This window comes from Eulemur rufifrons, chromosome 30 (assembly GCF_041146395.1).
Source record: "Eulemur rufifrons isolate Redbay chromosome 30, OSU_ERuf_1, whole genome shotgun sequence".
Taxonomy (NCBI): domain Eukaryota; kingdom Metazoa; phylum Chordata; class Mammalia; order Primates; family Lemuridae; genus Eulemur; species Eulemur rufifrons.
This window is the reverse complement of record NC_091012.1, coordinates 102597516-102613981: the sequence shown is the minus strand read 5'-3', so window position 1 is coordinate 102613981 and position 16466 is coordinate 102597516. Positions and strand designations below refer to the sequence as shown.

At 39.1% G+C, this 16466-nt stretch overlaps 1 protein-coding gene across 1 annotated transcript in view; it reads right to left on the bottom strand.

Annotated features, from left to right (window-relative positions):
• Positions 1 to 2560: 2560 nt before the first annotated feature.
• Positions 2561 to 16466, bottom strand: part of CLCN5 (chloride voltage-gated channel 5) — a 39962-nt gene continuing 26056 nt past the window's right edge. The window contains exons 4-12 of the mRNA XM_069462927.1: positions 16248 to 16435; positions 12865 to 12987; positions 11716 to 11922; positions 8717 to 8797; positions 7902 to 8444; positions 5536 to 5722; positions 4289 to 4687; positions 3915 to 4131; positions 2561 to 2687 (exon numbers count right to left, since the gene is read on the bottom strand). Of these exons, the coding sequence (XP_069319028.1) occupies positions 2597 to 2687; positions 3915 to 4131; positions 4289 to 4687; positions 5536 to 5722; positions 7902 to 8444; positions 8717 to 8797; positions 11716 to 11922; positions 12865 to 12987; positions 16248 to 16435 (2036 nt within the window). The 3' untranslated portion in view covers positions 2561 to 2596. The remainder of the gene's footprint in view (positions 2688 to 3914; positions 4132 to 4288; positions 4688 to 5535; positions 5723 to 7901; positions 8445 to 8716; positions 8798 to 11715; positions 11923 to 12864; positions 12988 to 16247; positions 16436 to 16466) is intronic.

Genomic DNA, 16466 nt, shown 5'->3' with positions numbered 1-16466 from the left:
GCCAACCTTTGAGCCAAACCATATGATTGGACATACAGTGGATACCATACACTATAGCTACTTCTAGCGTATGCACTACAAGGATTCCTGAGAAGCTGAGGTTAATGAATGAGATTTATCAGGAGTGAGGTATCAAGGGGATACTGTCATTCTCTGGAGGGCCAATCGGTGCTTAGCATCTACAAAGCATACCTTGGCACAGTGTTATCTGGTTTCTTGAAATTTATTCTCTGAAGTAGCACCTTAACACTGGCTCATCTGTCTATAATCAAGAAAAGAGCCTAGGAGAAACACAAAAGCAAACACCCTCCATATTGCTGCTGCACTATGAAATATGATCAGACTTATCATTGCCATCAAATACCAGAAATAGTTAACATTTCCTGTTTTGCAAACTTTAGTGGGGAAGGATAGCTAATAAGACAGGTATTGAACCAGAAATATACAGATGAGAACTTTGATTTCTACACAATATGCAGGGTGGTCAGGCAAATTGTGAAGGAGTCAGTGGCATGGAAAGAACAAAAGATGTAAAGTTACCGAGCCATGACTATGATACAATGTACCCTAGAGAGCTTTATTTTCCTTTTCATTAAAATGCTAGAGTGATATATTCAGAAGGAGAAACTCTGGTGACTGCCTTGATATTTTAGAGATAAAAATGAAATAAGCCTTGGCTACCCAGTTTTGAGCAATAAAAGGATTCCAGATTTTGGAAAGACAAGAATTAGGGGTAAAAAATCCTAGAATCAGGGACCAGCAACTTTTAAATGAGGTATACTGAGGTGTTTGGTGGGATGGAGGGTTGGTGGGGGTAGGGAGGGGTGGGATATGCCAAGTGACTGCTGATTTAGGGCTAGAAAGATGGTGGGAAGTGCTGGGAACAGATTTGTAAAATGAGCCAGGCTGAACTCTCACCTCTGGCAGTGAAGTCCCACTGCCATGGCATCCAGTGCAGAGATGGAGGTATGGCAGCAGCAACTGGGCCAAATGACAAAGAAAAGGGTTGTGTGCCACCTCTGGTCTACGTTCCGTAAGATTGCCGAGTCTTGGTTTACAATTTAACTAGCCCTGGGAGTTATTTTTTGTAATAGGAATGATTAACCAGGCATAGTGCTCAATCCTAAAGAGAAGATTCAGTACTAAGGAGTAGGAAGGGGAACAGAATGGGGGTGGAGTACATTGCACATGGATAAAACTATAGAAAATGAAATAGTGGTTGGAATGATGGTGGTGGCTCTTTAATTCCACCAGGTGTCCCTATAGTGTGATTTTTTTTTTAAACTGCAATAAAGGTGGTGGGAAATTGAGATATAAGCACCTTTGGTGTCACCAGGCCTTGTCCATGACCCTGGGTCTTAGGAAGGCTCTGCATTTTATTTAGAATTCTAAGGACCTTCAAGGGAGTCACAGCTGCCTATCCTGTTCCAACACCTTGAATATATTTTAAAGTATCCCAAGCTTAATTCATGCTCACAGGGACAACACTGGCCTATTATACATACTTGACGCTGGGAGGTGCAATGAATGTCCAGTTATTTCAGTACTGGTGGTCTTTACAAAGGAATGCATGAGGATGCAGATGCAGCTCTGAATCTTCCCTGGTTTACCAGTATGCAGTTCCCTTTACTGTTCTTACATATTCCAGAAGCCTAAAGCACCATCATTCATGGAGGTGGCATCTGGGGTAAGAGGATTACTTAGGACTTCACAAAAATGCGAAATTCCTAGTCATTGACTGCTTAGAACTTTACTAATCATTCACTTCAAGGAAGTTGGAAGAAATCATTCCTAGCTACTAACAAATTCGTGGCAAAGTCCTTGTCTACTAGCTAACAAATACCATCTGGAAAATTACCCTTTTTGCAGACAAGGAGAAAGCTCTATAACTTATCTTTGTGCACTTCAAAAGAGTACCAGGAACAAGCAAGCTATAAAAGTCAACCTCTCTAAATTCACTTAGGAGAGATTAACCAAAGCAGCATTGTCTTCTAACCAGAAATTAAAATTAACATATACATACATACATAACAAACTAATAATGCTAAATATTGTAACAGGAACAAGAATAACATTTGAACTGAATCTTCACAGTCTAGAAACACCATAACTATTTTCCTTCTGGCTTTCCTTTCTGTGGTTTGAAAAGCAAAGCCCCTTAGTTTACAAACTTCATCTTCCACCAATGACAGTTAGATCTCAAAAAAGTGACTTTTTCATCAGTTTCCTGCAGGCTATAGGTCAGGACGGTTGGAATTTTCTTGCATAGTATTCAGTGATTGCATATTGGCTAACAATTTTTAAATTAAAAAAATCTTTAAAAAAACAAATAGAATTAAACCATAACAATCTTGTTTACTCTTTCATGAAATCTTCCTAATGCAATATCACAGAAGCCTAACTGTATTTTCTCCTAAGGAGAAGATTAATTTCCAGAGATTATGTAGTGCAACTGGTTGACTTGTAGGAAAGAGACAACACACAATATGACTTCACCATCCAAATATGGGAAATGTGTTTTGGGTACCCAGTTAACAAAATATATCCATGGTCTGCAATGTCCTTCCTGTTTCATATCCAGAGCAACCCTATGATTCTAGTTGAAGAGAATGGAATCAGGATCTTGGTTCGCCATCTGTGCTATATGCTTTAACACATCCTTTTTGGTAATGATTCCAAGCAATCGCCTAAAAGACAAACACAATACAACAAAACAAAAATAAATCTGCAGTTAAAATAGCATTCCCAAAGGTGACACACTTGTCTTCCTCAGTCCTTTTCAACTTTGCCTTAGACCACTATCTGCACTTCCAGAATGATGAGATAACAGGAGTAGGAAATGTGCCCCGGCAAATGGGACAACACATGGGTTCCTAAATGTATGCAAGCATTTCTACCTCTAGTCTCAGACCCTGCAATTTCCTCTGGTTTAAATATTCTTCTCTACATACCTGAATCTTACTTATCTATTACAGACTAATTCAAATGCCCCTCTTCCAGCACACCTTCCCTGATCCTACAAGCCAGCAGTAATTCTGCCCTCCTCAATGCAATGGCATGTTCTGTGCAGGCCTCTTCTATGGCATTTGTTCTCTTGGCTACTGCACTATAACCACTGGTGTGGTCTTGCCTTCCCTATAACACTGCACACTCCTTGAGGACAGTGAAGATTCTTATTCATTTTTGTGTCTCCCCAGAATCTACTGGAATACCTTCTTACATGGAGTAGGAATTCAGTAAATGTTGAAGAAATCAGTTAGGGAAAAGTCCCCTTCCTTACTGATTTAAATCCTGCCAAGACATCTGTTACACCACTTAGAAATTTCAGAGGAGGGTGAAATTCTTATATAATTGCTGGATTAACATGCCATGTTTGGGAAAAAATCCATCCCTCTCCTCAATATCCCATCTTTTTCAATAAAAATAGCAGAGCTTTCTTTACTGGATAAGACATACCCCAAGAAGGAAGGAGCCTTGGGCTTGGGAGTCAAGAGTCTTGTGTTTAAAGCCTACCTCTACTATTTACTAACTGGGGACCCTTATAGAAAGCTGGTTTTCTCATCCTCAAATAATATAATAACAACAAGGAGATTGTAAGGACCAAACACTACAAATATACTACCTGATACCATTATTATTTCAGTGCTGCCTATGCAAAAGAACATAGCTATTTCCTTTGTAGGGGAGGAACTGAGTTATTTATAATGTGCAACTAGTAGGTCATATCTCTCAAACACATGCTCTTCCCCAAACTCCTTTTCCATTGATGATGAAAGAAACACGTCCATCTTCATCTCAGAGCTTCAAAAAGGCCTGAAAGTGCTACTACTGTTCATTTCAGTTGGGTTCTCCTTCTGTCTCTCTACATTCTTTTTTCTCCCACAATCCAATTTACCTTCACCCAAGATTCTTACCCGTTGTGGGTAACCAGGCACTGCCGCAGTCCCAGCTTGCGGAATATATCCACTACGATCTCCATGGGTGTAAGGTCAGTCACAGTGAAGGGGCTGAGATCCAGGATGTTCCGAAGCTTCAGAGTGGGTGGAGTATATGGTGGCATTGGAGGAGAATGCTCAGTGAAATAAATGATGGAAGTGCTCACAACCCCATCCTGTTTCTTTCGAGCATTTTCTATTTGAACAGAAGGAAAAAGAAAGTTGAAGATGGAAGTGATAGTTGTATCCTTCTGGTTCCTAACTAGTCCCCTCTTCCCTCTGTCATCCCCAATTTCATGCATATTTATTGAGTCCCACAGTGGGTTTCATTATCCCCTTTCTGAAATCCTTACCAATTGAAATAATGAGATCTCTTCGGAGGACAAAGCCTACAAGTCTTTGGGACTCCCGGGACACCACCACTGGAAAGCCACTGTATGTGGTGTCACTGATTATGGTCTCTACATCTTCCACAGTCATACTGTCCTGAGTAAGGACAGTCAACAAAGGATCATTTCTCCGGGGTTTCATCACATCCATTGCCAGAGTCTTATGAGCAAACTCTTCTTTGGCTTCAAGAAAGGGGTATCCATTGAGACGGATATGGGCATCATAGATGCCCTCCCGCCCAAGAGCATCTGCCACCCACTTGCTTGTCATGGCTGCAGCCATCAGAGGCACGATGTATTCCAAGCCACCAGTCAGTTCAAACATTATGACAACAAGAGAAACAGTCATCCGAGTTACCCCACCTATAAAGAAATAGACACAGGCTGCTGACAGCAGGCAAAGTACAGGATTCATTATAATTATGGGCCCATCCAGGAAAAGCTGACTTACAGAAACAATGCTAGAATGGGGTCTCACCTACAACTGTGAAGACCCCAGCAATCGCATTAAAGTAAAGTTACAACAGACAAGATTCAGATATCTCAAAATAACATCTATAGGATGCCTTCTTATGTATTTTTTTCATTTGTCTGTTTCTTCTTCTCCCTAATAGAGAAGTAATACATGCCCATTGTGGAAAATTTAGGAAATGTAAAAGAAAGTCATTATCCATAAGCTCTGCCTATAAATGAGCAGAGCAAAAATTTGAATGATTTTTCAAGCTTTTTTCTATGCAAAAACATATATATTTACATAAGTGAGCTCACATTATATGTTTAATTCCTCACCATGCTTCTCTCCCCTTTATGTTGGGAACATTTTGCATATTATTACAAATTTATTTAACATCATATTTAAAGATGTTAAACATATTAACATCATATTTAAAGGCTGCATAGTATAACATTATATGGATGCACCATAATTTATTTAACCAGTCCATTACTGTGCAAATTTAGGTTGATTCTAATTTTTTCCTCTTATACTGTGATGCACATTCTTATGCAAATATCTTTGTCCAAATTTCTGATAATTTCCCCAGAGTAAGAGAGTATAATTAGCTTTCTTAAAACGCTTGAGACATGGCAAACTCAACAGGAAATGAATGGTCATTAAAAAAATTCTGCAGTCAATTGTGTTAAATACCACTCTTCTTTTGTATGTCACTTGGGTAGCAACTTCTTTTGAAATCAATGCAAACACTACTCACCTAAGCAGGCTGCAGCCCCAACCATTGCATAAAGGCCAGGGGTGATGCAATCAGCTCCCTGACTACACCAGCTATTGAAGATGGCCCAGTCATGGTGGTAATAAGCCAGTTGTTCCATTCCTACTCCTAGAAGTCGACCTGCTATAGCACCAACAGCCATGCTAGGGATAAAGAGGCCAGAGGGGATCTGCAAAGAGAAAGCAACAGATGGTTAGTTGGAAATGATGTGATTGCTTGGCATATGGTAAGTGCTAGAGGACTGACACTCTGCGAAGCAAACAGGCCAATGACAATTTAACTATGCACTATGCTAGCAAGTGGCTGTAAAGATTTGTGTAACACTACAGGGACTAGAGGTTCTCTGGAACGTGCAGGCAAGGACGACTGCAAAGAAGCTTACCCTGATTCGGGGGTCCATCAGGCAAGAGCCTGAACTCTCCAGACCAACACAGAACTGGAGGCAGAAATTAGGCCTTTCCCAAAGAAAAAGGAAAATAGATGGAGTTTCTCATATATGCAGACATTTCTACCAATTTTGAATTCTTAACAACAACTATCCTTTATTGACTATCTACCATATTCTATGACAGATGCTCTACATACAAGATTTATCAGTTCTTTATAACAACCCCCAGAGGTAGCCGTTATTATTCCCAAATGCCAATGAACCTAAGGTTCAGTGAGGTTAAGTAACTCACTCAAGGTCAAGATTTAGAAAAGATTGTTTCTGGGATTTAAATGGAATGCTCATAATCACGCTCACATATTGAATTGTAACCCATTGCTCACACAAAAAGGATGGCATGTGAGGTTTCAGTCTATTTTGTATAATATCAAGAAAGATTAAACAATTAAAACTTTAAAATGAGATCATGACTATAGTTACATGATTAGCCAAAAAAGGAGCCCTTATCTATCTCCCTGTTTTTTTCTTGACATGTAGAATACCATAATGAATTCTTAATATTCTGTACTAAGAGAGGGAAATGATAAGGATAATCAAAACAGCAGATTATTTTAAAATAGCCTGTGCTTGATTCTGGAATGCATTTGAATCTGGCATTCTGATAGTCTACAAATTCCCTTTAAGTGAAAGAATGAAGGCACAAGGTGAAAATTAACTCAAGAAGCACTGCAAAGATTTCCACATCTCCATCCTATCCCTGTGTTGAGGGGACAGATGGCATCATCTCAGAGATTATAGTACTGCCTAAATGGAGTTGCCTTCTCTTATTTTCTGGCTTGAATCTCCATTTCTCCAGAGAATACAGGGAAATAACATGGCAGTAGGGTGCTAAAGAAAACTAAAACAAAACAAAACAAAACAAAAACAAATAAGTAAACCCTGGGAAGGAGGGTTACCCAATTTTCCTTTCTGGCTTCTTCTAAAATGTGGAATTTATAACAGTTACTCAAAGTAAAACATACCAGTCTGATGTCAGCTTTTGATAGTTTAAATATTAACTTAGGATGACCTATGAAATGGATCCCACCTGCTGACGATTGAGCATTGATAACCAACTATAAAAAAATACATTTAGCTCTATATTGGGTTGAACCACATGAAATTGCTATTTTAGTGGTCAAAATGAGTATCAGCAACTTCATTTGGTTCAACATACTACTATATTTTATTGGTAAACTTTAAAACTACCCTATAAGGACTAATACCATGTTGGTAAGAAATTTCTTTTTTCTTTTCGCTTTTTTTTTTTTTTTTTGAGACAGAGTCTCACTCTGTTGCCCAGGCTAGAGTGCCATGGCATCAGCCTGGCTCACAGCAACCTCAAACTCCTGGGCTCAAGCAATCCTCCTGCCTGAGCCTCCCGAGTGGCTGGGACTACAGGCATGTGCCACCATGTCCAGCTAATTTTTTCTATATATTTTTAGTTGTCCGGTTAATTTCTTTCTATTTTTTAGTAGAGATGGGGGTCTCGCTCTTGCTCAGGCTGGTCTCGAACTCCTGGCCTTGAGCGATCCTCCTGCCTCGGCCTCCCAGAGTGCTAGGATTACAGGCATGAGCCACCGCGCCCGGTCCAGAAATTGTTTTAATATAAAATGCACTGAAATAAATACCTCACCATCCTTTTTGAGGGGCAAAAGGAGAAAACATTTCTTCCCAAAATTTCATCACTGAGGTTGGCATTTGGCCTACAACTTGACTTGGACAATTTGAGATAGCAATACAATTGTCTAGGAAGTTAGAAGAACATATAGGGGTAAAAGAAGCTTTTGGGAGAGGAAGAATAATGTTGGGGGAAGTTGAAAGTGCCATATGAATTATCAGGATTGTATGATACCCAGGCTTTTCCCTCCAAAACCCACAGCCACACATACAGCCACTGAGTCCCAAAAGAATTCCTCACCTTCATGCCAAAGGTGAATATAGTAATGACAATTTTCAGTATGAGTGTCAAAGCCAGCTGCCACATTGCACTGTAGACTCCCATGCCAGCTGGTCTGTCAGGCAGTTCACCCCCCTTGCTTGTGTTGAAGCGGTTCTCATAATCACAGAGCTTGGAGGAGTCCAGAAGGCCACAGTCATTAAACAGCTCAGAAATGAGCTCGCTTGTACTCATACGGGTGTATTCATTGGGAAAAGCCAGGATGGCAGTGATGGCTGTCACGACAAGTACCTCTACGACAGGATACTTGCCCAACTGAGTGGTCTTTCGCTTCCGACACCAAGCAATGTTTGTGCGGATAAACAGAGCTCCCCACAAACCACCAAATATGCCCAATAAGATGAATGGCACAAGCTCAAAGAGATGCCATGGGGTGTGAAACTCCACATAAAACAGAACGAGGCGGCTGTTCCCAAAAGGATTGATGGAGCGCAGAGTAAATGCTGCCACCAAGGCAGCAAAGAAGGAACGCCATAACGTTTTGAGGGGAAAATAGTAGCTGACCTATAAGAGAGAAGGTGAGAAAGCAAACTCAGTCAATATGTAGAAACCATTTCAGGTGAAAAGTTGGTACTATAAGCATTAGAGCCAACTTGAGGATGAAAACTGTCCAGGGATTTCTAGTCACCTGGTAAAAGCACCAAGCTGGGCAGAACACACAGGGACTGTAATGTACATAGATACTGTACATTATGTGCAAAATTATTGTACTGCAACGTATAAAATTCCTGACACAAAAGCACACGCGTGTTCTACAGACAGTTAAAAGTCATTACCTCTTCAAGGCTGAATAATACTCCGCCAATAGGTGCCCCAAAGGCTACAGATACACCAGCTGCTGCTGCAGCTGACAAGACCTACAACCCAAAACTCAAAATTAGCAATAGAATAATGCCACTTTCCCACATTTGATCACATTTTTAAAAGGAATGCTAGCGGTTATTAAACACTTTTTAGAAATACCTTTACATATGCCATATCATCAAAAATGAAGTTCAAACACTATATGCTCAATTCTAAACACACATACATGGTTCACATGCTTGATCAGGTAAGAGGGCCTTTCCTTTGTAATTAATTTAGGTATGCGCTCTATATAAATTATGCCTAACTGCATTTGAGTTTGTAGACCTATTCATTCACCACCTAAATGAAGTACTTACAGTGATGTATTTATACAGCACTTTGTAAAGGAATGTTTTTTAAACAAGATGTTAAATGTGGCTCTAATGATATAAAACTGAAGTTGCAATTGGCCCACAGCTCTTCAGGAGCTGCAAGTATTCATACAACAAGGTATTTAGGGTTCCCTGTACTATATGCATCCTATTCCATGCCCAGTAACCTATGGAAACAGAAATAAGGAAGTGACTAGATTTTTAAGGTCAGAGAAAAACTAAATATGTTTAGGTATGGCAAGGAAAGGGGCTTGGAGGCAGAGAAAGAGGAAGAAGCAATCATAGGGAAAGAAGGATAAAGAGGGAAAGAGAAGAGTGATATTGGAGACCACCACCTCTGTGTGTAGGCATGTACATGACAAACACTGGAGATGGCAAACAAACCAAAATTAACAGAAGAATTGAGTCTTTTCCTTGGATTCTGGTTGCTGTGGAAAGAGAGATGATTTAGAAAAGGAAATATTTTAGAGAAAGAGAAAGTTGAACAAAATTAAGAATTTTGAAAAATAAAAATGTCATTGGCAAAATAAGTAGGCAGGTTTCTCTGGGAGTGTAAGAGGGCCCAGGAAAATGATGGGGAGGAAAGAGTGAATCTCTGGTGTTAGCTGTGAGTACTCTGAAACTCATAGCTACAATAGCTTTCATTTGAGAAGGATGAGGACAGTCGATGTGCAACTTGAGAAAGGGAATTTCAGTGACTATGCTCGAGATGAATTAGGAGGGAGAAAGAATCTGGTGGGCTACTTTGCTTTAATTTTATATTATAGAGTGGAGTCTGTATATGCCCTTCCTTCTCAAATCTCCATTTTATTCTCAACCATCTGCCCACCGTGACAAGGCAACCAGACACAAAAGGGTTGCCGCTGATGGTGAGAATAACAGGAAAAAAATAAGTGGAAAGTCTGAATAAGCAAAAGGAAGTAAATTTAAGATTCAGATACAGTCATGCACCACATAACAACCTTTCAGTCAAAGATGGACCGCAAATAAGAGTGGTCCTATATGATGATTATAATACTGTATTTTTTCTGTCCCTTTTCTATGTTTAGATACACAAATCTTAGCATCTGCATTTCTTAGAACATATTATCCCCATGGTTAAGTGACACGTGACCATATTCATGTGAGTCTAGTCAGAGAAATATATGGCATCTGTACAGAGAAACAACCAAATCAAATTCCCCTCTTATAAGGAACTATTTGAACAAAAATGCCAATTTTATGGAGTAAAAGTAACTAGAAATCTGTAATTTCAAATTCACCTCCACCTGTGCAAAACCAGCAACAATAAACACTCTACTTTTGCCCAGTAAAATGTTTTTTTTCAATTCTTTAGCTTCTGTTGCACATTATTCCCATTCAACAACCTCACCAATTTAACACTTCTTTACGCCCCTCTACCCCATGACAGGTACCTAAACAATCTACTCAGATTTCCCCATCTCTCTCCCACTAGCCTTCCTCTCCTTTCTAACTGTACCAGGAACTTTCCCCCTTGAACTATCAAAATGTATTCCATATTTTAAATCTCAACATCTTTGAGTTTCCTTCTGGGTCTTGTGGTTAATCTTTTTTTTTTGTTTGTTTTCAGAAGAAATCACCAGGCTCCAGTCTTGTGAAAAATCCTTTCTAATGAAATGACATTGGTCTTGACCCATTCCATATGTGATTTCTTTGTAATTCAAGGGAAATAAAGCAAGAGCCATTATTTTCTTAGGTCCTTAATTATAGCAAGACAAAAGTAACCAATGACTTAGAACACTTTTTAAAAATATTCCTCCTCATCAAAAGAGCATCCATTGACAACTGCATAAACATGAAAACAACTACAGAGATGTGGGACTAATTTAGCTGGGCTGAGGCAGAAGGCAGAGAAAGCTCCAATACATAGAGAAACTAATTTCAATTGTGGCATTAGGTAGAAATAAGAACGAATAAGCTGACATCTGAAACACATGCTGCAATTATATTTACTCTTCCACAGGAATAAACAACTTATTTAAAATCTTTTATTCTTTGCAACTTATTTTGTAATAGAAGCAACACATGCTTGAACAGAATTATATATATAATAAAAAGTTTAAGTCCTTACTTTTACTCCTACTGCCACTTCACTCTCCCACTCACCGGAGGTAGATGACTTTAACAGTTTGGGGTTAAACCACTTTCTAGATATTTCCTAAGTGCATACATACACACTTTTAAAAATATTAATTGAATTATACTACATACATTATTCAGAAACTTGCTTTTTAAACATAAAAGTGTTTTATAGCCAGCACTCCACGTCAATATGTAGGGTTATCATATTCTTTTTAATGGTTGCATAGTATTCTATAGTATGAATAGAATACTGTTTATTCAATCAGTCCCTACTGATGGACATTTGGTTGCTTCAGTTTTCCACTGCATTGACAAATGCTGCACTGACTATCCCCATACATGCTAGGATGTCTGCAGGATAAATTCCCAGAAGTAGAATTGCTGGGTCAAAGAGTACTTGTATTAACATTGGTAGAATTCCCAAATTCTCACCCCAAAGATTATACTATTTATACTCTCACCAAAAAGAGACTATTGAGGCCATTTGTTCTTACCTCTCTGCGCTTGGCTTCATTCTTTCTGTATTTGTTGAAGCAGTGGCATAGGATGTTCCCACAGCAGCAAGCCACGTGCACTAGGGGGCCCTCTTTGCCCAGGCTCAAGCCAGATGACACTGCCAGCACCAAGGTGATGGTTTTGATAACCAGGGTCCACTTACCCAAATAGCCCCTAATAATGAAACCACTCAAGATAGTTTTTATCTGCAGGTCAAACACAGAGAGATTGAATACAGACTAAGGAAGTCAACAAGGCTAAGAGGCAAAAAAAATCTGGACCTCATTATGGAAACTGTACCTTTTGATCAAGTGACATAAATGTTTGACCTATAGTGATCCCAGTTTTGGAGGGAATCCAGGAGCCCAAGAAAGCAAGAACTGTTCTTCAAGCTTTCATGTTCCCCTTTTCTGGGGGGAGGCCTGTGATAGCTGGGCAAGGGTATGTCATAAGCATGTGAGAGTGTGTATATGGAGAAGGGGGAGGCAGAGAGGGAGGGACAGGTGTTTTCCTTACTTTACAAAAATGGTGGCCCAAGAAGCATGTTCTGAGAGGGCAAGGTTAATGTCTCTGAAACAACCTTAAAGGTTAGATATAGTCTTGATTCCCTGATAAAGAAATATGTGGCTATTACTTGGTCAGGAAACAGAGAGGGAGAGAGGGGCAAGGTCATCGTGGAAAACTAAAATGTCAGTGGTTTCAGTCACTGTCAAGAAATCTAAGCCAACAGTAGTTATAAATAGGGTTTTAAAAGCTCCTCTTCTAGCCTAAATCATAATATGGAAATGTAGCAAAATGGTTTTATTTCTTCTGCTCTAATAAAGCTGACAACAATACCCCTACTTTTTCAAGTCAAAATCTTGGGATCTACCCTGGGAGCTTCTTAGGTAGGGAGCAGGGAAGGTCTTCTGGAGTTTAGGTCAGTAGGAACCTTCAGGAGGCTTAGAGTCAACACCCTTTAATTTCCAGGTGGCCTAGGCTGAGGGTAGAAGACTTGAGGAAAGACCTAAAGAGGCCTTACATGGCTTCAGGATCTAAACCTGTTTAATATTCACCAAATTGTGATATATGCTGGAATATACATTAAAGGATTTTAACCAAAAAGAATTCATATTGTTACCATTTATAAGTCATTTTAAGAGACTCACCTCAGGGATTCCAGAGCCACAGGCATAAGGAGCAAACACCTTGACAAGAGATACGGCAAGGAAGGCAAACAGAAGAGCCCAGAGGACGTACATGAAATAATTGACTATGTAGGCAAAGGCTCCCTGGAACAGGGGGGGAAAAAGAATATGATTTTAGCCTAGACAGACTCAGTCAGGCATGCAGCTCTTGAGTCATGCTTTTTCAGGAGAGAAGGTCAGAAAGAAAAAGACCAAAATGTTTCTTTCCAGATTGTCAGCAAAGCAACTACTGATACACTGTCAGGTCACTTGGTGCTGAAAAAGAGATGCTTTGCTGCACCCAAAGGACACTTACAAGGGATCATAAGGATGGACAAGGAGGAACAAGCTGAAGACCCTGAATCAAAACTCACTTCCTATATGAGTGCTTTGATAGGTTTTGTAGTCAAATGTTTGTGATTCCTTGTCAATTTTACCAGCAGTTTTAAGGCCTTGGTAAGCCCGCCACCCCCCGCTTTTTTTTTTTTTTTTTGAATGGCTGAACCTTGGCTAGACATTCAAAGTGAAGACCAGATCTAAAGTTCCATGAAATCCACCTTTGGCTATCTACCTTAGTGTCAAATTCTCACAAGGGGGTTCTAGTGACAAAATTCCCAGGTGTTTTTTTTTTCTTTTCTAAATTTATTTTTATAGTATATATGATATTTAAGGTATACAACATGATGTTTTATATACATATACATAATGAAATGATTACTATAGTCAAAACGAACTTACATATCCATCACCTTCCATAGCTACCTTTGTGTGTGTGATAAGAGCAACTAAAATCTACTCTCCTAACAAATTTTCAGTATACGATATTACTAATTATAGTCCTGTTGCACATTAGATCTTTAGCCTTATTCATCATACCTAACTGCAAATTTGTACCCTTTGGCCTACTTCTCCCCATTTCTTCCTCCTCCCCACCCCAACTAACCACCATTCTACTCTCTGTTTCTGTTTATTAAACTTTTTTTTTTAGATTCCACATATAATGACTATATCTTTGAGAGAATTTTGCTACCACAGACTCAGCAATAACCATGCAAGTAGAAAGTTTTGGGCCCTGACAATGCCAGATATTCCAAAGAATAAAATGGCAACAGCTATTTTTAAAATGGAGACAATATATTTTGAGACTATTCCCCTATGATAATGAAAAGAAATCTAGTTTTGACCACCAGTAAAGATTCACCAACATCAAAGGGCTTGCACATAGTCATGCCTTACAAAAAAGCAGTTTTGAACATTAGGAGGTTATGCTTGCTGGTAGAATTATTAGCAGTTGAAACTCACTCAAATTACATGAAGTATAAAACTCAATGGACTTTTGGCTTTTCAAAATATAAAGTACTATTAAAATAATTCATTGACCTAGACAAAGAGAACCAGAATGCTCAGGTTTTTTCTGAATTGTAAGTTTGACACAGGTTTTCCGTTATCTTAGTCCCTGGAGGAACAAATAATTGCTATTCCTTTGCCTTTCAAATGTAGCTAAGGAAGAAGACGACTGCAGAGGTAGGAAACAAAGAAAGAAATGGAATATAAGGGAAAGTAACTGTAACTGGCAAGAGGCAGAGACCAGGGTCAAATTCTTGGCCTTTGGAGAAGGCTTCTTAAAACCTAGAATACCATTTCCCCAGGCAAGGATTTCATTCATAAAAAGGAGAGCCAGAGAAAGTTGTCACTCAAGCAAATCTCAAGCTCCAGTTTGAAAGTGACTGTTGGAACACTTAAACACACACACAGCTATAAAGGGGTAGCATGAGGAAGCCTTGTAGTGACAGAATAGTTCTAAACTTGAGTGTGGTGGTTGTTACACAAATCTAAGCATGGGATAAAATTGCAGAGAACTATGCGCAAACATGCACACACACACACACACACACACACACAAATCAGTGCACGTAAAACTGGTGAAATAAAGCCTGTGGATTGTACCTATGTCAATTTCCTGGTTTTGCTACTGTACTACAGTTATGCGAGATGTTGCCATTGAGGGAGGCCGAATGAAAGGTACAGGGGACCTCCTTATACATTGTTTTGCAACTTCCTATGAATTTGTAATTACTTTAAAAATAAAAATGACCACAAAAGGCAAGGGAAACACATACACTCACCCTGAGTTGCAGGGCTTCTCAAACTTTTCTATCCAAAGTCTCCTAAACTAGGAGAGTGAATAGAGATTATCAGGGCATAGAGTGGGGTACCCAGGATCAGAGCTAAAACAGAGATACTGTTTTTTTCTTAACAAACATGGAAATTCTGCATTCCATTTTTAAATGGGTGTTTATATTTAATTTTTGAAAAAAATATTTCCTCCAAATATTCAGGAAAAACTGATGCTCTGGGAAGTCACATAATGTTTATCCTATGGATTCACCTCGCCTCTGGCATACCCCAGTTTGAGAAGCACAGACCTAAACTCTCTCAAACATACAGCATCTATCTACCCCTTTAATTCAACCCTTTCCCCAAGACAAATATGCATAGTCATATGTGTACACAAAAACTCCTATTTCTAACTTTATTATTTTCCTATTCTCCTTTTCCCTTGGCTGATTGTGTGTGAGTACATGTGCACATGCCACCTCAAATTATGGACCAAAGTGGGTGATAAAAGTAAAATTTTAAAGTGCAAACATATATCCCAGTCTTGTCTACCTCACTTTACCTATCTTAGTTGGTGGAAGTCAGAGTGAAGTAGGACTTGAGAGTTTTTTGTTTTGTGTGTTTTTGTTTTCAGTGGGAGAGATCTAACTAATAATTGAGTGGTAAGAGAAAGGTAAGAAACTAAAAAACAACGTTACTTTCACATCAAAAAACATACGCTTAGAAGACAAGGACAAATGAAAACACTGGTTTGATCACAAAATGGGACAATGGGCAACTTTATTCCTGAGTTTCTGTTATTTTGATGTGGAACGTATCACAGGTTTTTTTAATGTTCTAATGCAATGCTCAGGGAAAATCACTTTTAGTGTCTATACGATAAATACATTTTTAACTCACTCCATCCTTCATTAGAAATTATAGCTTACCTGTTGGCTGCCTTCGAAATCTCTACTAAAATTATTAGGGAAAGATAAATTCAGCCACACTGTGTTCTAATAACTAAGAAAAAACATCAGACTTATTTAAAACAAACATTTTAAACATAAGCATCAAACGACTCCACATGTCAGAAGAGATGGAAATACAGCTGCACTTAAACCACAGAGAAAGGCAGCTGGTACTGGTTCCCTTTTTGTGAAAAGGAAAATGGGAGGAGATTCCACAATTGCCATGAGTACAGTATAATAAATGAAATAAACGTAAGAATAAAATTCAGTAGTTCAGAAATCATTACTACATGTTACCTCATCCGTGCTGATGATAAGCTGGGACCAGCTATTCCACTCCGGGCATTTGTCTCTGTCTTCAAAGGTAACATGTTCAGAGTTCCAGCAACAATGCTCATGGTTAAACCAGAATCCCCCTGTGCATATACCTTCTTTTAAATCTGTCATCCAGTGAGCAGAGATGTCTATCAAACCAGCTAAAGAACCTGATTTGTGAGGAGGGAGGGAAAGGGCAAA